This window comes from Gadus chalcogrammus, chromosome 12 (assembly GCF_026213295.1).
Source record: "Gadus chalcogrammus isolate NIFS_2021 chromosome 12, NIFS_Gcha_1.0, whole genome shotgun sequence".
Lineage (NCBI taxonomy): Eukaryota > Metazoa > Chordata > Actinopteri > Gadiformes > Gadidae > Gadus > Gadus chalcogrammus.
Window position 1 is genome coordinate 23,603,890 of NC_079423.1, and position 19,518 is coordinate 23,623,407.

Here is a 19,518-nt window from a genome sequence, read left to right on the forward strand (position 1 = left end):
CTCCTCCGTCAAGCTCCCTCTGCACGTCTTCCTCCACAAGAATGCAGAGGAACGTCTCCACCTACTTGTTTGCCCAAGTTAAAGTTTTGCGCGACATGTCCATTGTCCAGAATAATACCTTGTGGGGACTGTTGCTCCCTTTGCACCCTTTCAGGCGTCTCAGTACCCCAACGGAGGAGTACTGCGGGACGAGGAGTTGGGTCTGTCTGCGTCCTGCAAGATGGAGGCGTAACTTGTAGTAGGAGGCGTAACTTGTAGTCGGAGGAGGCGTAACTTGCACTAGGAGGCGTAACATGTAGTCGGAGGCGTAACTTGTAGTCGGAGGCGTGTCTAGTACTTTTTTAAATCGCGGAAGTGATCTGTACGTAGCAGTGGTGCGCAGGCACATAAATGACCGCAACTCGGACCTCAAATATTAGGCCTTAAATTTACTTACCGTCATGAATATCGGAAACTCCGACTTCAATGAAGATCTCGTGTGAACCGTGATTTACAACGCTTTTTGTTTACCGCGAAAATAGAAAGATCTCGCGTGGACCGCGATTTAGAAAATAACAAGTTACGCCTCCTAGTACAAGTTACGCCTCCTACTACAAGTTACGCCTCCGTCTTGCAGGACGCAGACAGATACTATTGGAGTTGAGTGCGAGACGAGTACGGCTCAGTCCGGGTAACGCCCACCTTTGGCAGGTGGAAACACGACCGTGCCGCACCTTTGCGAACCGAACCGCACCCACCGGTGGAAACGCGCCAATCGACTACAATCAACGTCCGGCAATGAATGCAATCATGTAAACAGAAAGGGAATCCACTCATTAATGATGCTGGAGATCGGCATAGAGAGGACTTGTTCAGCCTTACGCCTTCCTTCCAGTTTGGCAAGAGTCTCGCTAATAGAGAACACTCTATTGTAGAAGTTTTAGGTCAAAATATCTATACATTTTGTTTGGTAGAGGGACACTCTTGCCGCTTTTCCACCGCACATGTAGCTCGACTCGACACGACACGACTCGACACGACTCGACACGGTAGCAGCGCGGGTGCTTTTCCACCGCAAATAGTACCTCCGGGACGTGGGCGGGGTCGTCTGCGCGAAAGGGCCGTGACGTATTTTTGTACGCGACGCAAACAACACCTACGTAACCCACACATGGACAGAACCCACATAACAACAATGGAGAACATCGATGCGATGGTATTCGTGTTCGTATTATTAGCTGGCATGTTGAAGAAGTGGAATATGTTGGCTGCGGCGCTACTATGGCTGTTCTATCGTTACCAGCATGGTTGCCATGTCGCTCTCGTGACTTCGTCACACTCTCTGGCCAATCAGTGGCCTGCCGTCTGCCGACGTCACATTTTAGCATCGGCTCAGCCGCTTGGAACCTAGAGCGAGGCGGTACTAGAAAAAGCAGCCACTTGAGGTACTAGATCGCGGTGGAAACGCAAAAAAGGCGAGCTGAGTCGAGTCGAGTCGAGTCGTGTCGAGCTGGTACCATGCAGTGGAAAAGCGGCATCTGTTTACTGCAAACCACACTCGCTCCCATGCAGAATTCTTGGGTTTAGAAGGGAGCACGGCAGAGAGTGATTTTCAAGTAAATAAATGTCAATATCTTTCGCCGACTGACACAATGGTAAATGTAAATGGACTGCATTTATATAGCGATTTTTCTAACCATTGGCCACCCAAAGCGCTTTACAATATTGCCTCACATTCACCATTCACGCACACACCGACGGCAGAGTCAACCATGCAAGGCGACAGCCAGCTCGTCGGGAGCTAACAGTCAGGGTTGGTGCCTTGCTCAAGGACACCTCGACACTCAGCTAGGAGGAGCCGGGGAACGAACCAACAACCTTCAGGTTACCAGCCAACCCGCTCTACCTCCTGAGCTACTGCCGCCCCAACATTGGTGATTATGGCCCACTGATGTAAGCCCTTGCATCTGCAGTATTATAAATGTTACGAACTAGGTGTCCCTGTCAACATTGTTTGATCCGTGGGGGGAAGCAAAATGTCTGGTTAAAAAGAGTTTTCTTTACTTTCTTTACTTTGCAAAAGGCAAAGTCGGGAGAACAAGACGAAATCAAAAACCAGGAACAGTAAATAAAGTAGGAAACACACTTACTAAATACACTAGAAGGGAAGAGGTCATGAGGGACAGGGGAAAACAATCAACATCAAATACTAACAATTACTACTACTACTAACGATTTTGAAAAAAAATAAAACATTTCTTGCTATATATGTTTTTCAACAGAGAATAAAAGGAATGTGCTATTTTTGTTTTTTGCTACTTGACGTATTGCTGGTTTCTTCAACCAGCCGATCGGGCTCTAGACCCGGGAAACATTCAGGTTGCGGTTTGTTTAGGTTAGAGAACAGGCTGGACAGTGGGGTTTTCATATCCAGGGCTATATGTCTGACCTCACAGTAAATAACAGGATTTTTTGAGTGCGAGACGTACTCGTCTCGCACTCAACTCCAATAGTATCTGTCTGCGTCCTGCAAGACGGAGGCGTAACTTGTAGTAGGAGGCGTAACTTGTACTAGGAGGCGTAACTTGTTATTTTCTAAATCGCGGTCTTCATCTCTCTTCACGTCATGTTTTTAACGTACTGACTCATACACCGGCGATGGAATTGCTAACTAAGAGTCATTCATTTCTACATGCCCAAGTAAACTGATGTCAATGTTCATCAGACCCCTGATATGACTAGACACATTCACAGAGTAGATGGTAAAACATGAATGTTTATTAATCTATTCATATTTTTACACATTGATGCATTGACATTGATACATGACACACCTTTATGCTGTTCTGAATGTTTCATTGTTATAATGATACCTTTGTGCATACCTGAGAAAATCAATGCACTTGGCATTGCTTTTCTCATAGATCAGGTTTTCATTCCTTTCTTCATTAATTCATATAAAACAATAGGGTGTGGTAATAATGATGTGATTCCCAGATTAAAGCACAGTAATCCAACACGTGACAGGTCGCTGTGCTGAAAGCATGCAGGAAGAGAAGAACGGACGTCAAGAAAGTAGCGAATCTAATTAGAGACAAATGGGTCAACACGTGTCACTCACATGCTCTGGTCCAAAAATGTAATCTATGATGTGTTATAAAAAGAAGCTTGTGTTATTTATAAATATATGTAATTCATGCTTTATAACATAAATTCCCCCCAAATATGGGACTATTTAACATGCTGTGTTGTTGTTGTAGGTGCTTGTATTATTAGCATATAAGGTTCGTTTCCTCCTTTGGGAATTATTGAACCGTGAGCATTCACAAGTAAGGTATTCACGTACAGCCACACAAACCAGACATGCAGAACAAAAATACAAAGACACACACACAAGCACAAAAGAAAAAGTCCATGACATAAATCAATTGTGTCAATGTCGTTTTTTATGATGACTTGTTTACAGCACAACAAGAGCACAGAACATAGCTTTCATAGCAGTAAGGGAATATTATGTGCCAACATGCCATGTGTGTTTCATTAACTGATGGACAGCGTGTAAGTTAAAAGTCTAAGTGGTTGCCTTAAAGTAAGTCTAAGTGGTTGCCAGGCGTGAGTTTGTTTAACACTTCCTCTAAGGTATCTGATAATTTACACTGTATTCGACGCAGGGCTTCAAACGTCTTTCGCTTTAGTTTGCATTAATAGATGACTGGCTAGCACTTTGAAATAACTCCCAGCACTGCGGTTTATTATAGTGTAATTAGCCCTGGGAATTAGGGGGGAGAGAGAGAGAGAGAGAGAGAGAGAGAGAGAGAGAGAGAGAGAGAGAGAGAGAGAGAGAGAGAGAGAGAGAGAGAGAGAGACCCTTAATGCTAATAATACAATCACATTATGTCAAACATCTGGTTATCTAGAAGTTTGACCTAGGCGCTGAACTATTGACTGGCACATTGTAGACAGTGACAATCAGGAAGGATAAATTCTTGTCCCTTTTCTCTTTGTATATATTTCATAATATTAGGTGTCAAACACTTCAACACACACATAAAAAAACAAGTTCAAGATAATTTGGTTTTCCGGACGCGTCATCTTGGTTAACAAGCTAAACATGTTCTGGGCTGTCGAGGAAGTACCCTGTTTACTTGGAGGAACAATGAAGACTTTTTTTAATTTTGACTGTCTGGTCTCTAAAGTCTGAATTTCACAGATAAAGTCGGTCAAGGCTACTTCATAGCCAGCAGCTAGCAACTAGAATCTATAGTGATCACATGGGTTTGATCAATAGTTGTGTTTTGGTGCCATTAGCTGTCAATGCCCTTAATTATTAGTTTCTTAAGGTAAACAATGAGCTACACACATTTATCTGTATACAAGACAAGTATGTTATAGTTATGTTAAGTATTTATGTAATCCATTACTTTCTTAAATCTGCTTCAAAATATCACTTGAATAAAAACAAAACAAGTATCACTAATACATCTGTATAATAATAGTATTAGCATAAGAACCCCATAGACTCTAGAGTTTATAACATTTCTGATGGAAAAATTATTTTCTGTCAATTGATGATTGCGCAATGGTGTTTCACCCTAAAGGTCATTTGGAATTTTTTCATAGTAGCAATACCTCTGTTGCACGATATATCTTACAGAACGGCATGTCCCCACCCACAGTATTTCCTCTCAATACAAGCAATATCCTTATTTCAACCATTCATCCTGTACAGGCTGTCCATTCAATTTTCGGACCGGAACAAAAATTGTGACATTCAGTTTTACTTAATGTTGAACACTACTGAAATGTTACACGAGATGAAAGCCCCTGCCTAAAAGGAATGATTCTCAAAGTAACAAAGTGGCCTTTTGAAGTTGTCCCTTTCTTGGGTATAATTATTTTCCGGTCCCAGTCTTTATATGCCCTGGATTACACATATGTTGTTTGTGGATTTAAATTATAATTTGTCATGCAAAGAAAACAAAAAAAATTCGCGAAGAAGTTTGATAATGTTAGGTTTGGTGTGAGGCCGCATTTTCAAACTACAGCCCCTCGCTGCTATCGACGCGAATGATATACGTCACCACCACTCTGGTACAGACTCTCTGTGCTCCACTTCACCGCTTTTTTCCAAGGGGAGGATAACAGCAATGAAAGAGGTGAAAATCATTATAAGTCGGGGCATGTGTAGATTTTCAGTTATGCCAATGGGGAGATTGTTGGTCTTGTCCACGCCAGTTGCAGGGAGCGTGACGTCACATACATCTTTCTCATTGTGTTTTCGAAACTGCATTTAACTGAACAATTGCACAATAAACCATCAAACTCTTTGCGTGAAAAATTATTATTTGGACCCACACAAAACACATGTGTAATCCAAGGCATTTAATGACTGGGATCAGAAAATAATACATTTCTTTCCATTGACTCTCATTCTAATATTCCTCGCCCAGAGGTCCCATGAGGGGTCTTCCGGAAGGGGCGTACTTACGAGCTCTATACTGACAATGATACATTGGAAGGGGATCTGTCTGTCTGAAATGATGTGCGTGTGTGTGTGTGTAGGAGTGGGAGTTCGTGTGCCTTTTTCTGTCTGCATGTGCACATTTGTCAGCAGCTCCTCCTCAAAAAAACTGTGGAAGTGAAAATTGTGAGGCCTGAGAATGATGACTGACAGGATGCTATGGTCACCACCAATACCAGAAATGTAAACGGATGAGAGAGAGAGAGAGAGAGAGAGAGAGAGAGAGAGAGAGAGAGAGAGAGAGAGAGAGAGAGAGAGAGAGAGAGAGGCCACTTCAACACTCACAGCTGTGATTTCCTGTTTTGCTGCGTCTTTACAAAATGCAAGGTTGTCGGTGTTGTCTAGCCTTGAATACCCCAGCAGTTTTAATACAGACTACCAGCATGTCACTAACCAATTACCTCTACACATGTATCATTTATCACATTTTTCCATTCACACTGGGAAAACATGACGAACATGATGTCTTAAAGAATATAACAATTGTTAAAAAATGTAAGGGTTTCCTTATTCCTTGCTTTAAAAGTAAAGTGACTAATGTGAGTTTGCCTTCTTGTTGCAATGTGGTAATTCATGAAATCCTTACAGTGGGCAAGTGAAGTCTTGCACACGTGTCCTTAAACTTTCCTTCCACCAATTACTCTTCTATCTCTCTACACCCTCCAACCCCATACCCCCCCCCCCCCCCCACACACACACACACACACACACACACACACACACACACACACACACACACACACACACACACACACACACACACACACACACACACACACACACACACACACACACACACACACACACACACACACACACACACACAGACCGCCAAATTCGAATCAAACAATTGGGAAAGTGCATATCGTGGATCATGTTCCTTTGCTGCACCCTTGTGCCCAAGTATGAACACTACACTCTTAAGGAAAACCTAATTTAAGAGCTCAAACCATATCCAAAGTTATGTATTTGCACCTGTTTGCCTGGCCATTGATTAATTTGGTCTCCTTGCAATCTTTCCTTGTGCTTCCTCAGTCAACTACCAATAAGGAAAATATAGAACGATTCTCTCTTTGGGGAAGGAATGTGAAAACTAGGTTTATTAAGTTTTTGTGTACGTGTATGTGTGTGTGTGTGTGTGTGTGTGTGTGTGTACAATTCAATAGATGAACGCAAACTACATCTCTCCGTTATCTGACATGTCTGTGTGTACATGAGCATTTTGCTGTGTGTGTGTGTGTGTTTGTGCGCGTGTGTGTGTGTGTGTGTGTGTGTGTGTGTGTGTGTGTGTGTGTGTGTGTGTGTGTGTGTGTGTGTGTGTTTGTGTGTACCAGTATGTGTCAGCGTCTGTGTGATGTCATCATTCTGTTCTACAGAGGGAGGCATGCTTTGCTCCCTGCTGCTTAACAGCGGGACGGCTGAATATTTCACCGCTATCATCTCTGCCGTGGCTGGGCTGCCTCTGCCTCTCTCTCGTGGACTCCGATAACTCCATCCGCGCAGACCCAAGGCGTGTTCAGGCAGCGAGCAGGGACACAACCAGGAGGGGAAAAATACTGCTGGAGTCCGGAGATATGTGGCAGATAAAGAATGAGGCGGCCCGGAAACAAACGCGAACAATAACCTGTTGCTTAAGGCTTAAAGCCCAGGTATGGAGGTCTGGTGGGGGGGTGCATCAGTGGAAGTTGGAGGCCAAACACAGAATCTGTGTGTGTGTGTGTGTGTGTGTGTGTGTGTGTGTGTGTGTGTGTGTGTGTGTGTGTGTGTGTGTGTGTGTGTGTGTGTGTGTGTGTGTGTTTGTGTGGAGATTTTTGGTGGTCTGAGCCGGTCACCTTATCTCCTTACCCACTGTACGCTTACATGAACACAAACAGACACACACACACACACACACACACACACACACACACACACACACACACACACACACACACACACACACACACACACACACACACACACACACACACACACACAGAGGCACAAGCACCCACACATGGAAGCTATAAAAGCTGCAAAATCATATCTGCTGTTCCCTCCATGCTCTATCTTTAAACCCCCCACCTCCCTTACCCCTCCTGCCACATCAACTTCCACCACCTCCTCTACGTTCTCTCACCCTTTCTTTCATTCTTTTATTAGTCCTCCTCTGTCATCACACCCCTCCTTCTCTTCCCCCTCCCCTTTCCCTTAATTTTTCCGCATCAGTCTTCTCCTTTCACTGCCTTTCTCTGATAGACTTTCTACTAATCACAGACCTGCATTTGCCGCCACTCAAACACTCCCTTCTGCTAACTCTTTGTCTGCGCACCGATTCTTTCCTTTTCTTCCCAGTTTTCTGTTGTTTCTGTATCCATGCATTACTACGTCTCTCTCTCTCTCTCTCTCTCTCTCTCTCTCTCTCTCTCTCTCTCTCTCTCTCTCTCTCTCTCTTTTCTCTCCTGATCTCCCTTTCTCTTTTTCCCTCCCTCCCTCCCTCCCTATCTTTCCATTAAGCGATAGGATTAAGCCCAAGCCGGGCTCCAGAGGGCCACAACTCAGATCAGATAGTGCCACGCTGGACCAACTATCAGGCCGGAGACAAACTTCTACAGAAACATTGGAACACAATGGCTACCAGCTCAGTGAAGACACGTGAAGTCACAGTGTGTACCGGATGGTGTGTGCGTACACCACTGTATGAACCCTTTGAGACAGATTTCCAAGTGCCGGTACTATAAGCTAAACTGAGGATGAAATTTCACTCACACATCATTGGTTTCAAACATTTGTTTTGTTTTTGAGATTTTAGATGAAGTGGGTGTTTTGACTCAGTTAGAATGGTTCGATTACCACTGTCTGGAGCCCAGGTTAGGAAGGACCAGGACCTGTATCAATGTGTTGCTACTAGCGCGTTATAAATCATTCATTTTTTTGTCCATATGCGTAATATAGTGGGTCCAATCTAAATGATATGAGTTTCACAAAACACATACAAACTTACTACTTGTGAATTATTCAGCTTAAAGGCTACAAAAGTAGCAACTGTGAAACTATGTAACCAAGTACAATATATTATTAAAATTTTCCAAGGCATTCGAGCCGCCAATGTGTCGCAGGAAAGTGTCTCTGTGCGAGGTACACACACACATTCGTAATTATTTGTGCTGCAAACGTTTGCAACAATATCTGTTTTTCTAAAAAATGCTACATGGGAGACCAAAGTCCCATGAGAGAGCAAGTGTGTTTGTACTGTGCATACATTTTTCATTGGCGGGAACATATTTGCATTGTAATCGCTTCCCTGAAAAAGCGCAGCATAAATAGATTTCTTTCCCCTAATGCATTGTTTAGGAATGTTCCAGAAATCGTAATCACTCTATGCCATCCACAGCCTGCTTGGGGGTATTATGTAAATTCTGTTTCCCGCTACGGGCTTTCCTTGATTCTCCCAAAAGTCGAAGTTCTTTTTGGGTTTTATTGCTGTCAGAAAGACACCATTTGTGTTGGAATACCTTAGCTGATGTGTAAAACCATTGCACGTATTTCACGTCGTATTTTTGTGGGTTAGAACAAACCTAATTCAGGCTGAAAATGTACGGACAAACAAATGCAAGACCATTTACTTCATTCACAATTTCAACATTCATGATGTTGGTGTTTTAATGAGATGCATAATTAAAATGGCAAATGAGTAAGTGAGTATCTATGTGATAAAAAAAGGATAAATTTACTTTATTTATATGTCTACCGACAATGACAAGGTTTTCTGTATAACATTATCATGTTTCTTAAAATCTCAATTCAACAATAAAATCCCCTCCTTACTTCCCTGAACTACCTAACATACCAAAAAGCTAAGGGGAGAGTGATAAACACAACTGTTTTAATAATATGTTTTAACAGGCCTTTATCACAGAGGTATAACAGTGAAACATATGCGTTTCTCAGGCAAAAATAATGGCCACTGCAGACCCATAATTAAATGAATGACCTACACCTGTGTCCACCCTTTCACCTCTGGGTTTTGGCCTATTAAATAGGAGCATTATGATGTCACGTATTGATTGCCAGATTTTTTATTTTTTTTTGGACCAGCGGACGAGCGCTGGGCGGAGATGTTCGCGTATTTCAAAAGCAGGGAGCCCCGGCGGCATATCCCAGTACGGCAGCTCCGGCAGGGGAATTTCAGCGGCAGCCCGGCAGTTCAGCCCCGGGAGTGCAATCCCTTTCTCCGCCGGAGCTGCCGGACTGCTGCCGAAGCTTCGGCGCCAATCCGGAGGAGGAGACATGGAGGAGAAAGGGATTGTAATCTGGGGGAGCTCGGCGGCATTTCCCTGCTTCTGGCTGTTGCCGACAGCTTCAGTCCGGCAGCTCCGGACTGCCGCCGACAGCTCGCCTTCGGCGGCAGCTCCGCCGGTGAGAGCTCGGCGGCAGTCCAGCAGTTCAGCTCCGGGAGCACAATCCCTTTCTCATCCATGTCGCGGTTCAATATAGATTCCAGAGAGTCAAGGCCAAAGTTCCTTTCCCCCAATTCCTCTCAACCATGGCCGAGATAACCCCCACTACGAGTCTTTACTTGTTGTTGAAGTACCGTCAGAGTCAGAAGCAGTCTTTATGATTCATAATATCATCTGAGGCGCACATAGATTTTTGCCCTGATATAAGATATAATATTATGTAAACACTGATATATTAGATAATATTATTATTATATATAACAGCTTCAAATATTTTTTTCCAGAACTCAAATACTATGTTTACTTGATGGGAAAACACCATAATATGTCTCCTTTAAGAGAAATAAAGAGGGCTGCAGGCTGGCCAGCATCTTTAATTTGTATATTATTTTACTCCGTTACACCTCCGTGGGGAACTTCAAACGTAAAGAATTTCCAATCTCTTTTGCAAGGGTGGCCTGGCCAACACATAAGGGATAATGTATTGAACGCCGGTCATTATCGGGAAAATTAGCCTTGACTGTAGGGGCTTATTTTCGATAATGACCGGCATGCCATACATTATCATGCTTATTGCACGGCTACTTGCTAAAACTAAAATATAACTTCATACAGTGTTTTTACAATTTAATTGACCATTCGTAGTGTCGATCAGCAGAGTAATAGTTTACCAAAGACATTGACGTCGCTTAGCAACCGAATATGCTGGGGTTGATAAGTTACCGGACTACTTGCGGAGCGATAAGAAAGACGTGAATCAGAGGCAAACATATCCACTTTCCTTGACAGCGGTCATTATATGCTAAGAAACAGTAAATTATCACAAAATAATTGAACGCCGGAAGTCAGGAAGGTCAATGCAAGTGAACGGAGCATTCTACAGCATTGAGAAGAGCCGTGTAATAAGGGTAATAAACAACCACAAAAAATATAACAGACCATAGCACATTTAGTGGTACAAGTAAGACATTGAACTCGTTGTCGTTGGTACACCTACAGCATTGAGGTTTCAAACCTGGGAAACCCTGACCCTCCCCCAAAGAGACCCAGGAATCCACCTCTCTCCTCTCCTTTTAGCCCTCAAAACCCACCTTTTTCTAATGTTGCTTTCAACGACTACCTCCCCTCCCCTCTCTGTGTGACCACGGCCCAGTGGTTCAAGTCAAGAGGTTTCGACTCCTCCTGCACGACAGCTTGAATAATACAGAGGAGGAGTCCGGCACATCGAACTCAAACGATCCCCCAGCCCAAGGCTTGGCTGACCTAGCGTTTAAGTACGGAGAACACTGGTTTATATCCCTATATAATGTTTATCGACTTGCAATTGCCTCTCTCCTTAACCTGCGCGCCAATCGCCAGCAGAGATGTATCGAGTTCACGATCCGTGTGTGCCTACCTGCCTGGGGGTGTGGGGGGACGGGGGTAGGGGGGTCCGCTGTTATATCACATGCATATTTGACCCCTTTTGACCTGCTGGCAGCTCTGGGCGGCACGCAGCGCTAATCACATAATTACAATTTTTTGTGTAATTTTTTGTGGGTTTTTTTGCTTCTTTTTATGACCTCATCCCTTCCCCACCAGCCTCGCATCTTGGAGGAAATTGGCCAAGGTCCAAGCGTACTCAGCGACCCTGTCCTAGGGGCTACACATTAGAACATTGTGGTTAGTGCTGTTGGGGCCCTCTGTCTCTGTCTTTGCATGGTTTTTATAGTCCCGGCGTGGCAGGAGTGTTTAATGTTGGGGGCAGGCATTGTGGGTACACAGTGCAGCGACCCAATTTGAACAGGGGAAAAGGGGAAGTAAAAGTGCAAAGTCTGTAAGAGTTATTATGGAGCCATTGTGAAACATTGGTTAGTTAGTGCTTCTTGAGTTGTTGCGATGCCAGTTTGCTGTGAAGACTGCACTACAGAAAAGTGCAACCAATTTAAAATGGACATTTATAGATGCATTTATTTGAAATTATTAACAAATTATTGACTTTAAATGTATTTATTCATTGTAAATATCCCCACCACCATTCTCATACATACAAGACGTACATCCTGTACAAATACATACACCTGATCAGACATACATACCTAACATTCATACATACATCAAACATACATCCGATTTCTTTCAAAGGCACATTTCTGTATTTGTATTGTTTTCTAAACACATCAGGGGTCATGACATCTCCAAGAATAGAGAATCTTTTGAAAATTCTTTACACATTGAGCTTATATGTGCCACACCAGGCAGGTACATCCCTGCATTCTCTGCATGGTTTATTCAACATAGAAAGTGTGGTCTTCAAAGCAGTTATCGGTCTGTGCAATTATAAAAAAGAAACATTCAAAATGGTACATGAATGAAAGCACTCTGATATGCGTCCTCAAAAAACCTCATCTCAACAACCTTTCTCCCTCTCTCACTTTATATTTTTATTACACAGACATGTCTTTATATATATATTAGAGCTGTCAGTTAAACGCGTTATTATCGCGCGATTAACGCCATTGTTTTATTTAAAAAAAAAAAAGTTTTTTTTTTTTCTTTCTTTGGCTCAAAACATAGAAGCAGTAGCCTGACTGCTATGTTCAAATGACATTTGTTCAAAGCAGTCGTTTAATTGCACTATAGGCTCTTTTTTTTGTATCGTCCTGTTTTGATCAGTATATGCCAATGTTGTTATCAATAAAAAATCATTTGCACAAGGCAAGCCGATGCACTTCACCATGTTGATAAGATAATTAAAATGAGAAGAATTATGGGACAAAAAAATCAAGGGGTATTTAGCATAGAAAAATAATTTGCGATTAAATGTGATTAATCATGAGTTAACTATGACATAAATGCGATTAATCACGATTAAATATTTTAATCGCTTGACAGCTCTAATATATATATATATATATGAGTCATATACAGTGGTCGAGTTGTAAAAAAGAAAGCCAGGGGGGATGGGGGATTTTAACTTTAGGGACAGATCATTTGTGCTGATGACAGCGCATATGGTGGGAGACCAACATAGTGATTATTATTATCATTATTATTATGATTATTATTACATTATTATTTTATATTTTTTGGGATAAAATAAGAACTCTTATTTAAAAAATAAATAAGAGTTCTTATTAAGAACTCTTATTTTATCCCCCAAAATGCAGCAGATTGGACACATCACACGGTTCGGAGTCATGCATTACAATTAAGGATTTTAAAAACTGATACTTATTCTTTTTTTTAAAAAATGCATTCGGCAGAGAAGGGAGACTAGCGTTGCTCAGGATTGGAATGAAAGGGAGAAAAGGGGACAGAGTTGCCTGCGGAAGCGAGATGTCTGAGATGCAGAGACAGCTTCACGCTACCATTGTCTGTCTCGTACGGTTCGGAACGAGAGCTCGTTAAGGCACTATTGCGCAAGTACGCAGATGCGCCGCAAGCGTGCCTGCGTGCTTGCGCAATAGCATACTGGCTGAGGATGCAGTATCGCCGTCAAATCTTTCCCTGGGAAAAGTAATGTTGCACGGAATTGAAAAAGTAAACGCTATAATGCAATAGCGGTAATATTTCCACATTAATTGATAAAATAACAGGGAATGGGAAGCTGAGATGGATGTTTCAGAAGGGGGATGGTATTGAAAATTATAATTCCAAATATATATATATATATATATTCTTTGAATTTCACTTTGTCTGACAAGAGAGCCCTGCTGTAGCTGACCTTCGTACCTTGCAGTGTTGCTTTTTTTTCTCACTTATTGTTGCTTGGAATGTTCCAGGAAAGCCTGATAGATGTCCGATTTCAGGAATCGAGGATAACAGTCATTTTCCATCAGTGCGTATATGAGCTTCTGCGCTCTGTCGAAGGAGTGCAATCCCGGCTCAGAGATATTCTCCCGTATGCTTTTTCTGGTCAGGTAGTCGATATTTATCTGCGTTTGACAACAGGAAAACAACATTTGAGTTCCACACATTCGTTTGGTAATGTGTAGTTCAAGTTATTGTTTGGTATGCCTCCATTTTTTTAATATACATCAGTCCGTTTTTCTTTTAAACGGAGAGGGAGAGAGAGAGAGAGGAGGAGTGAGAGAGAGAGAGAGAGAGAAGGAGTGAGAGAGAGAGAGAGAGAGAGAGAGAGAGAGAGAGAGAGAGAGAGAGAGAGAGAGAGAGAGAGAGAGAGAAGGAGTGTGAGAGAGAGAGAGAGAGAGAGAGAGAGAGAGAGAGAGAGAGAGAGAGAGAGAGAGAGAGAGAGAGAGAATGAAAGCAAGAATGAGAATGCAAAGATATTCAGATAATACACAACTCTGGATGCCGAGGGAAGAGGGCTTATAGATAAAAATGCGTAGGGAGAAAGAGAGTGAGTGACAGACAGATAGAGAGAGGGAAGGAAGTTCCTTCTCTGTGGGGAAGAAGAGAACAGGCGGAGCACCCACCCCATGAGGATCAAAGTGTGTCGACAGCACCCGAGGCGACCACCGAGTCACACAGAGACAGGAAGTTACAGGTCTTACAACACAGCCACCCGCATCTCAGTTTAAACCAATAAACAAACACGCTGCCACAATAACCACCAGCCACGCTGTCTGTTTACTGCAATAGTTCCTTGAACAGATTGGAATAGAGCCTTTCTTGATCCTTGCTCATCTAAAATATCATGAACATTGCTGCGCAGAGCACCGTCTCCCTTTAGCCCGTGGCTTGCCTGTCTGGGCGCATCGACCTGCACAAACTCAGCGAAGATCCTCTGTGCCATGGCGGCCATTTTGTGGGGGCTGGGGCTCCTCTTGTAGTCCTCGCAGGCCAGCCAGAAGAGCAGGTTCTCCTCACTGTACTCGCTCCTCAGGAAGTCCTCAAATACCAGGCGACCTGCTAGACACACAATCACACACACACACACACGCACGCACGCACACACACACACACACACACACACACACACACACACACACACACAGTACCCATACACCCAGGACACACAAACACATTAGCCTTTTCTTTTCTTCAAATGGCTTCAATGGTATTCTTTCTAAAATAATTGGTTCTGTGTATCAAAAGAAGATATTTTGATATTTAAGAAAATAATGTGCTGAGCAAACTCACTAAGTAGAAATCTTTGAGTAGCAGTACTGATGGGCATAAATCTTAGACATTGTTCTGTTTTCTAAATGTAAAACCTTATATCGGTGTTTATTTCTATACAGACTCCAACACAGGTGAATACACATGAATCATACTGGACACGGTTACAAAACATTCACATTTTGGTTTCCCCAAATAGATCCTTCAATAAAACCTGCACAACAATGCAAAATATATATTAATATCCGTCTTCAATATATGCTTCAATTCAAACAGCACGTTTGTAATAATTTCCATTTAAATTTTTGTGCCTTTCTTTTCTGCCCCCATAAATGCTCGGCCTATTTATCAGACTACTCCCGGAGCGCCCAACTGCGGCGCAGGTGCGAGGTGCTCTCCGTTGGCTTGCGTGTTTCTTTATGTTGAACTGCTGGATCCGCGCAGCATTGTTTTGTTTTCCCTCAAATTGCCTCACATGAATCACAGCTGGTGGGAGCGACAATAATGCAAAAAAGAAAAAAAGAAACAATGTCCTGTGGCAACAACTCTGTTTTGTTTTCTCCATTTGAACGATTCACAATTCACTGGCTTCATTTCCCTGTGTACAGTGACAGACAGGGGCAGCTGGTCGAAATCAGCTGAGATCATACGGCAAACACACACAAACACCCAAACACACACACCGACACACGCACCCAATTGAACAAAAGCGTGCACGCACACAACCACACAACCAGTCTATTATTCAACCAATGCTCATCTATTTATCATTCATGTCGCAGCGTTTCCTGGAGGAAATATGGCAGGCGAGCAGAGAATTCGAGCGATTGCTTGAGACCTGAAAAAAGAAACAGCCATAAAAATTGGCAATCATCTCGATTCATTCCTGTAAAGTGATGACAGTAAAGAGGTGCATATGCAGGGCGAGGGACAGACCGGAGATACGAGGTGTCGCGGTAAAAAAGGGGGATAGGGAGAGAGGGGATCTTTCTAGCCTCTTTAATCATGTTCAAATGGGGCCCTGAGACTCGGTCAGGTGCAGCCATCAGTGAGCGTTGAGCTGGCCTTCTGTAAATGAGCCGGCGACGCCCGGAATCGCTCACTGGATCTATCGCCCTTGCAGCGCTCCTATTAGCCCGGTCCCCCATTTTCCTCATTCCCCATATCCCCCCCCCCCTCCCCCATCTCTCTCTCTACATCCTTCCCATATATCTCTTCCCCTGGAATGGATTTTGATGAGGTTGACAGCTGGATACGTGGCCCCCATATCCACCGTTGAAGTGATGAGTCGGGGGGCCCCGGGGCCGAGCTGCGTGCCGGGGAGGAAGGAGCTGTGCAGGATCATACGGTGGATACCCAGAGGAGCAGGAGCAGGAGGTAGAGCGGAGCAGGGTTGGACGTGGGGGGAGAGAATAGGGAGAAAGAAGGGTGGAGAGAGAGAGCGAGAAGAGGAGAGAGGTGTAAATCCATTAGCTGCCTCACCTTTACTCTCCAGGAGATGGTCGAGGGACTCGCTCCACGACAAGGCTTCGCCGACCGCGGCCCTACGGAGGAGCAGTTCCATAGCTCGCTCCGACATCTTCGCCTCACGGACACCAGTGCCTGCTTCACGTTAGGGGGAGCAGGGAGGTTAGAGTCAGTTTAGGGTTTGTTTAGGGTGAAGGGTTAGGGGTTCAGTGTGAACGGGTGTAGGGTGAAGGTTTAAGGGTTGTAGGGTGAAGGGTTGAGGGTGAAGGGTTAGGTGGTTCAGGGTGAAGGGTCAAGGGGTGTAGGGTGAAGGGTTAAGGGATGTAGGGTGAAGGGTAAAGGGGTGTAGGGTGAAGAATTTAGAGGTACAGGGTGAGGAGTTCAGGGTTGAAGGGTTAAGGGGTGTAGGGTGAAGGGATGTAGGGTTACGGGGTGTAGGGTTAAGGGGTGTAGAGTGAAGTTTTAGGAGTGTAGGGTGAAGGGTTAAGGGGTTTAGGGTGGAGAGTTACGAGTAAATAGTTTAGGGCAAAGGGTTTGGGGGTTCAGGGTGAAGGGTTAAGGGGTGTAGGGTGATGGGTTAAGGGGTGTAGGGTGAAGGGTTAAGGGGTTTAGGGTGGGGAGTTACGAGGTGTAGGATGAAGAGTTTAGGGTAAAAAGTTAAGGGGTGTAGGATTGAAGGGTTACAGGGTGTAGGGTTGAAGGGTTAAGGGGTACAGGGTGAAGAGTTAAGGGGAGTAGGGTGAAGGGTTAAGGGTTGTATGGTGAAGGGTTTAGGGTGAAGGGTTTAGGGGTGTAGGGCGAAGAGTTAAGGTGGTGTAGGGTGAAGGGTTAAGGGGTTCAGGTTGATGGGTTACGGGGTGTAGGGGTACTATGTAATGTATGTGTGTATATTTATGTCTATATATATATGTATATATATATTGTCTTGAAGTAATTTGCGAATTAATTGATAAGCATCACATTTAAAAAAAAAACATGCGTTTTAATTGAATGTATTGGAGGCCAATGGCCCAGATCTTAAACCTAACCACATTTTTTGAAAGATTGGCTCCTTTTTTATCAAAGCCAGTGCCAAGTGAACCATGGTGCCAACAGTCTCAGGCATGTCTCAGGTGTTCCATTGGGATCCCATTGTTGAGAACGATAAAAGTGGTTCTCAGGCAGAGGTCTGCAGAAGGGGTATCTGGTTTTTCCAGACTCTGAGCTAAGGACAATGCTACTTGCATGTACATGTCTCTGAAATATCGTACATGCAAAAAATCGTACATGCACATTTGTGTAAGAGGGTAGGTTCTGGCTTCCTTGAATAGAGATGCCGACTGATGCCAGTATTCTGGTCCAAAACACAAGACTCTTACTGGGGTTACTTCAACAAATCCATGTCTTTCAAATAGTGCAGAATTCCTAAAAGAATAAGAACAAAACAAAGCCCTTAACAACGTGAACTTTTCAACAGTGCAGTGTGTGACTGCCAGTTTCTGTTTAAAGTGGTATACTATAAAGAAGTCTGTTAGAAATATAGACACAATATAAATAAATGCACCCTAGAAGAAAGGGGGACATCCACTCGCATCTTCAATGTTTTTGTGGGGGGTGGGGACGTTTTATCGTAAAAATCTCAGAGAGAATTCCAACCGTTTCATGTAAGAGGGAGACCTGTTTTGGAGAGAGGGAGAGGGAGAGAGAGAGAGAGAGAGAGAGAGAGAGAGAGAGAGAGAGAGAGAGAGAGAGAGATGCATTGAGACATACGGGGAAATAGAAGGGGCAAAAGCAAAGAAATATAGTAAGATCACAAGGTCCCCCATCAAACCCCTCCCTCAGCAACATGGAGACAAGGAACAGCCCTTAAAAATGAAAAAAAGAGAACATCTCTGGAACAAGGCGCCTGACTTGTAAGATCAGAGGGAATTGCAATGGAAAAGGCTGTAGTAATAAGGGGAAGTGGAACATTCGCAAAGTTTAGCAGCGCCAGCAAACTACTTTGTCCAAAGTCTTGTATGTGTGAATGGCAATTAGAGGGCTGTTACTTACAACATCGGTTTTCTTTAAGCAAAAAAATGAAAGAATTAAAGTAAAAAGCTGGATAGGATATATTCCCGTCTGAAAGAGCTAAGTTGCTGTGGAGATCCTAATGCGTGCTCAGCAACCCTTGATAGAACCGTGGATACGTTCTTGTTGTCAGCCTTGGCTTCTGCCTCTGTGCCTCTCCACCATACCCCTCCAGGCTGTATACAAGCCCATGCATGTTAACCGTTCCAGCTATGGGCAGGCCCTGCGTTTCAAAAGGTTTTCACCCTTCTTTGTGTGTGTGTGTGTGTGTGTGTGTGTGTGTGTGTGTGTGTGTGTGTGTGTGTGTGTGTGTGTGTGTGTGTGTGTGTGTGTGTGTGTATTTCAGACAAAAATGGCTCGTACTTTCTGTCTGTAAACCACAAGGTTAGTTTGCTTAATTGTGTCTAAATCTCACAATGTCAAAGACATTACTTCCTTTAACGTTGCCTTCGATTCCCTTCCTAAACAAATATTTCAGCTCAGATGAATGGCTATTTTTTCATGAGTCAATGTTCCCGTGCAAGAAGGACATAAACCTTGGCGAAGCTTGAAACGTTATATATATAAAGTGTGTGTAAAGTTTAACCGCGGCATAGGGGAGGCTGAGGTCACAGGTTTGTACACAATGGATTCTTCTTAATCTTTTGTTTGCCACAGTCCGAGCTGACGTTTATTTCCTTGCTATGAAGTAATGGTATAATATTTTTTCTCTCTCTGTGTTGTTGTCTGTAATTTACAGACCCTACGCCCCCCCAACCCCCATACTTAAAGGCAGACGGCCGTAAGAAAATGGTGAAGCTTTGCGACCCAGTTCACTGCTACCAAAATGTAGACCTGTCTCGCTTTAGGGAGGCTACCACCAGAGGGGGGAAGGATAGAGCACAACTGTCACACGAGGGGGGAGGGAGAGAGTGTCCTTATCTGACACAGGGCCAGGCAGAGAGAGAGAGGGAGAGAGGGAGAGGGAGTGAGAGAAGGGTGGGAGGGAGGGATAGAAAG

General features: G+C 43.7%; 1 protein-coding gene across 3 annotated transcripts; it reads right to left on the reverse strand.

Annotated features, from left to right (window-relative positions):
* Positions 1–11,759: 11,759 nt before the first annotated feature.
* On the reverse strand, positions 11,760–18,686 carry LOC130393890 (regulator of G-protein signaling 5-like). 3 transcript variants are annotated; one of them, XM_056604650.1, is made up of 4 exons: positions 18,502–18,686; positions 16,486–16,605; positions 14,627–14,793; positions 11,760–13,856 (listed from the first exon to the last, which is right to left on the reverse strand). In XM_056604650.1, exons 2-4 carry the CDS (start codon positions 16,580–16,582, stop codon positions 13,680–13,682), a joined length of 441 nt encoding a protein of 146 aa, XP_056460625.1. In that variant the 5' UTR covers positions 16,583–16,605; positions 18,502–18,686; the 3' UTR covers positions 11,760–13,679. The 3 variants fall into 3 exon arrangements, with proteins under 3 accessions (XP_056460625.1, XP_056460626.1, XP_056460624.1); XM_056604651.1 differs by having other exon boundaries at positions 14,627–14,790; positions 16,486–16,608; XM_056604649.1 differs by having other exon boundaries at positions 11,761–13,856; positions 16,486–16,608.
* Positions 18,687–19,518: the final 832 nt, after the last annotated feature.

Excerpts from the sequence above, each read along its gene's own strand:
- LOC130393890 (XM_056604650.1), bottom strand. The coding sequence starts at position 16,582 with ATGTCGGAGCGAGCTATGGAACTGCTCCTCCGTAGGGCCGCGGTCGGC. Across the intron at positions 14,794-16,485 it reads CCATCTCCTGGAGAGTAAAG|CAGGTCGCCTGGTATTTGAG; the intron begins GTGAGGCAGCTA and ends TTGTGTGTCTAG. Across the intron at positions 13,857-14,626 it reads AGGTCGATGCGCCCAGACAG|ATAAATATCGACTACCTGAC; the intron begins GCAAGCCACGGG and ends TGTCAAACGCAG.